This window comes from Cynara cardunculus (genome assembly GCF_001531365.2).
Source record: "Cynara cardunculus var. scolymus isolate 2C chromosome LG 14, CcrdV1, whole genome shotgun sequence".
Taxonomy (NCBI): domain Eukaryota; kingdom Viridiplantae; phylum Streptophyta; class Magnoliopsida; order Asterales; family Asteraceae; genus Cynara; species Cynara cardunculus.
In genome coordinates, this window is record NC_037541.1 from 11700741 (window position 1) to 11706061 (window position 5321).

Consider the following 5321-nt stretch of genomic DNA (forward strand, 5'->3'; position numbering starts at 1 on the left):
ATGATCGCTGGAACTGAAATTACAGACACAGAAATACATCGAAAGGAAAAAGGGATTATCATCAAATCACTGAGAGAGAGGATCAACACTTATAGACTTATCTATCTCTGAACTGTGCTTACAAGACTAAGTCTTTAAGACTTATCTTCAAAGTCTGAAGACCTTGAGTTTGGAGCTCGGATACAGAGCCTCTGGGTCAAGAAAATGTTATTAGACTAAGTATAAGTCTTATAGACTTATCTATCTCTGAACTATGCTTACAAGAATAAGTTTAAGTCTTAAAAAACTTATCTTCAGATCTCTGAACTATGCTTAGAAGACTAAGCCTAAGTCTTTAAGACTTATCTTCAAAGTCTAAAGACCTTGAGTTCAGAGCTCGAATACAGAGCTCGGACACAGATCTTCGATACAGAGCCTCTAGTTCATCTATCCAGAGCCTCTGGGTCAAGAAAATGTTACAAGACTAAGTATAAGTCTTATACATTTATCTATATCTGAATTGTTCTTACAAGACTAAGTCTTCCATACTTATCTTCAAAGTCTAAAGACCTTGAGTTCAGAGCTCGGATACAGAGAGCTCGAATACAGAGTTCAGATACAAAAGATTTCAGAGTTCAGACTTCTAAATCTGAAAAAGAAGACTTCAGAGTTCATACTTCTAAATCTGAAAAAGAAGACTTCAGAGTAGGATCCAGTTTCCTATTTCATGATCTTCTTCTTTAATCTCTCAATTAATGTGAAGAATGACTATTAAGACTTGAATTTTGAAATGAAATTATATCAATAATTAGTTAAAATGAAACTAAAACCCTAGAATAAAATTGAACTTAGAAATGAAACTATATCAGTAAATTAAATTTAAACTTAGAAGTAAATCTCATTTTTTTTCGGGGAATCAGTTATTACACGAATTAATTAACCCAAGAATAAAATCAATTGTATCATAAATTAGTGGGATTGATTGAGTTTAATTGAACTACTAATGTAAATTGTGTAGATACGTGTTTAGGCGGAAAAACACTAAAATCGGCTCACCATAAGATGACACGTGTCATGTCAGTTACTTATTTACTATAAGTATAGATATAGATATGAATGAACAAAAAATTTATACAAATTCATTATATTATACAAATTTTCATTACAACTTATATAAACTTGCAAACAAATTTTCACGTGTTAAAAACACATATAAATGGAATGTTGTTTCATATATGAAATGTTCAAAGCTATTTTTTCCTTGCACAAAACAATATTAAACGTTTCATACATGAAAAAACACTGTATTTTCAAACGTATGAAAAAACTGGTTTATAAATTTATACAATTTATTAAGACAATTTTGAAACCCAATTGTTGTCATTTTTTCGGGCTTCGTCACAGTCAAAATGCTTAAACATCTTATGACGTTCATGGCTTTTAGGTGATTTCGGTTATGATGGTTATAGTTGGATCTTTGCCGAAGGCACAAGCTGCTTGACTGCTCAGTTTTTATCTTTTTTTTTTCTCATCTTAGGTTGGTTCTGTCTGTCTTTTTCTCATCTTGATTTTCCTTCCTGAGCTAATAAATTTTGTTTGCTTTTCAAAAAAAAAAGTATACAATTTATTAAATCCATAAATGTTTATACATCTATATTCAAAGTCGGGTTCCAGTGAAAATAGAAGTTACTGTGAGAAAGACAAGAAAGGATCTCCACCCTTGGATCAATTTTAATTGAAGATCAATATCAATAAAATGTACATAGATGCACCGGAACAATTGTTGTTAGAAGCACAAAACTCATATTTTCAAATTTGGCAAATTGCGTGAAAAAAAACGTATTTTAACTTGATTCATATTTTGGGTAACGTACTTTCAAACTTCCATTTTGTTAACAAAGATGTAAAAATAGGAAATGAAAGTTTTGAAAATATGTTACATTCCATTTTAATGCTTCAACCGGTTACTCGGGTACTTAAAATTTTTATACTTTACATCTTAGGTATCAAAATGGAAGTTTTAAAGGTACATTACCTAAAATAAGAATCAAGTTAAAGTACATTACTTTTCCATGCAATTTATCAAATACAATGTATTATACACATTTATATATTATTTATACTATATTATAAAGCATTTGACAAAAACTCTTAAAAATCATTTTTATGCATAAAGTACTGTTTATTGATGCATATTACTTAAAATTCAAGATTGCAAGTAAATCGTGCATAAGTACAACTTATTAAAGCTCTATGTTTGAATTTGTGTAACTAACTGCGGATAAACATAATCAAATAGAGGATAAACATTTTATTTTAAAATATAAAAAATCTTAAATATAATTAGGATAATTATTGAGTTCTAACAGAATACTTAATTATTATATATACTATATTATAAAGCATTTGATAAAAACTCTTAAAAACCACTTTTTATACGTAAAGTATTGTTTATTAATACATATTACTTAAAACTCAAGATTGCAAGTAGATTGTGCGTAATTATAACTTATTAAACCTCTATTTTTAAATTCGTGTAACTAAGTGCAGATAAATATAAACAAATACAAAATAAAAATCTAATTTTAAATATATAGAAAATCTAAAATATAATTATTTAACATAATGTTTAATTATTATCTTTATAAAAAATTATATTATTAAACTAAAAATAAATTATTTTATTATTTAAAATTATAACAAAAAGATTGAATTAAGATATTGCACCAAAAACGAGGACTATAAAATAGTTAATTTTGATACTAATATCAATATCGGTAGAGACAAAAAAATAAAAATTAAACATTAAAATCGAAATGTATCTCGTTGCATTGCACGAGTACCCTTCTAGTATTTAAAAAAAAATATTATTAAACCTAATTTAAGTTACTTCGTTACGTTAAATTAAATTATGATAAAAAATTTGAATTAAAAAAAAAATACATAAACAAGAACTTTTAAATAGTTAATTTGATACTAATATTGATATAGTTTTTGTAAATTTTATATGATATTTTCAAGTTTATATTTTATTCAAAAATAGAAACATTGTCGTTTTCTCAAAACCACATAAAATCGTATTATATCGACATGAATAAAAAATAAAACGAAACATTAAAATAAAAATATATCTCGATACATTACACGAATACCCTTCTAATTATATTTATTAACCTGAAATTATTTTTACAAGCCGACTCGTCTACCCATATAAGAATATTCGCATTTTCCTTGCCAAAACTGGTCCCACTTTTTGCCTCTTTTTCTTCTTTTTATTTCCATTTTAGTATTTATTAATTGGTATTTTAAATTCATAATTAATTTATTTGTGGTCCATTGATTACAAACCCTAGGTTTTACCATCACATTTTGTATGTATTTTAAACTTTTTATGTCTTAAAATAAATGTATATAATATAGTTTTAGAAATATGTAATTATTATATTTTTGAATTAATCAAAATATATTTTTATTTATAATAATAGAGAAAAAATAAAAATATGAACGTTTATTTTTGAGACAGATGAAGTATGAAGTAACTGAAAGTCACACGTTTCTAAAAAGCGAGTTGTATGACCCCACTTCAATGATCAATTCAAGAGCTCCATTCGGACATAGAGACCTATTTATATGTTGCAATTTCCGTTAACTGTAGGTGGTGTTGTAGGATTCGAACCGGTAACCTCTCTGTAAATCTCAAACCTTATTGTCAGTTAAGCTAACCGATAAGGTTGAAAACTACTTGACTGTTATTTATCGTCTCATTCAAGATATCAGATGGATACCAGAACTGAAAATAACTTATATCAGTTAAAATTGACGTCCTAGATTATAACCGAATATTTCGTATATCTGAATTTGATCAACATACACGCTTTATTATGTATGATACAAGTCATTAATACACAAAATACGAGCGGGTCGGGTCAGGTCGGGTGGGGTGAGGGTGCACCGTACCACCGGCGTGCATTTCTTTAAAACTAAAATGGTACCCATTAAAAAGTTATAAAATAAAAAGCTAGAAAAAAGAAATAGTTGATTAACCAATGGGAAACATCCAACGTGTCAAAACCCTACAAAGTGTGATAGAGCCATCCGGATTGTGCCACGTAGCGAAGTTCCATGCCGTATGCTCCGCTGGTCCACATTATACTGGATTCTAGTTAATGCCGCATAAATCGACGGTTTCCAAATCAAGTGGCCCACGATCCACCAAAGGTGGTCCTTTAATGGGGTCCACGCAGTGCACCATGACTTTGGACCCCACCACATTTCACCTACACCCAAGAGCCTGCCCACCATGTAGACCCCACTTTACACGTACTCTTTCTTCACTCACGTGCTCACGTTCTTGACGATAATGGAAGAAAATTGGATTTTAAAGAAAAGGGAAATAAAAGTAAGTCCTTTTTTCAATGCTCGGAAGGTGTTTGATGATTTGCCTGAATGAAAACAAACTCCTTTCTTTCAACCTTTCTGTCGTCAAGATTCGCCGGAAAACCTCTCGGCGGTTGAGTTCTTGTGGCGGCGGAGGTGGTGGTGGGAATGCTGGAAATCGAATTTGTTGTGGTAATTGATGTTGGTTTTTGGTCTCCGGAGGTGAAAAAGGAGATGGGCCGAGATGAGATGTTTAGAAATGGAGTTGCTGATGGTTGTAACGCCCAAAACGCGGTGGTTCCGTTAAAGGGTATGGCCCATACCGGAACGAAAGATTGAGGTTGTCCGGTGGTGGTGTTGGTGGTCATGAGAGGAGCGAGAACGGTTGTGGTGGTCGTGGTGGTGGGAGTATCTTCGTTTCGGTTTATGTCGAAATCAGAAGGGAGTTTGCGTTTTTTATCAGTAATGGTGGTGGACGTGGCGGCGGCGGCGGCGGTGGTGGTGGCGGTGGCGGGGATTTTGAGGGTTCCGTTGACTGACATAGCGATGGCGGGGATAGTACCCGTGCCGGTGGCGGCAATAATGGATGGCTCAGCATGTTGTAAAAGCCACTGGATGGTTTCGCCGTCGGACTTGTGGCCAAGCTCTCTGGTCAGCTGAAATATCCGGGCGGCGCAAGTTGCCGGCATTCGGATCCTTCTTCCCCGACCCTCCACTTTCGTGTGGCGGTCCTTGGTGGACGACCTCCTTGAGGGAGGCTGCTGAGACTTCGCCGGCGGAGGTGGAAGTGGAAGTGTTTCACACAGCTGGTGTTCTTCCAAGAAAGGTTCTTTCTTTAATGGAACCAAGGGAAACCCAGGTGGGGAAACATCCGTCTGAAGTGGCTGAGGTTCTGTAACCGGTGGTGGCTGTTGGGTTGTGGATGGCGACGGCGTCGGCGTCGGCGGCGGCGATGGTGAGGTCAT

General features: G+C 33.4%; 1 protein-coding gene across 1 annotated transcript; it reads right to left on the reverse strand.

The window, feature by feature from the left end:
• Nucleotides 1-4391: 4391 nt before the first annotated feature.
• Nucleotides 4392-5321, reverse strand: LOC112526427 (transcription factor TCP9-like). The gene has a single exon (XM_025136711.1). The coding sequence runs from the start codon at nucleotides 5319-5321 to the stop codon at nucleotides 4392-4394; it is 930 nt and encodes a 309-aa protein (XP_024992479.1).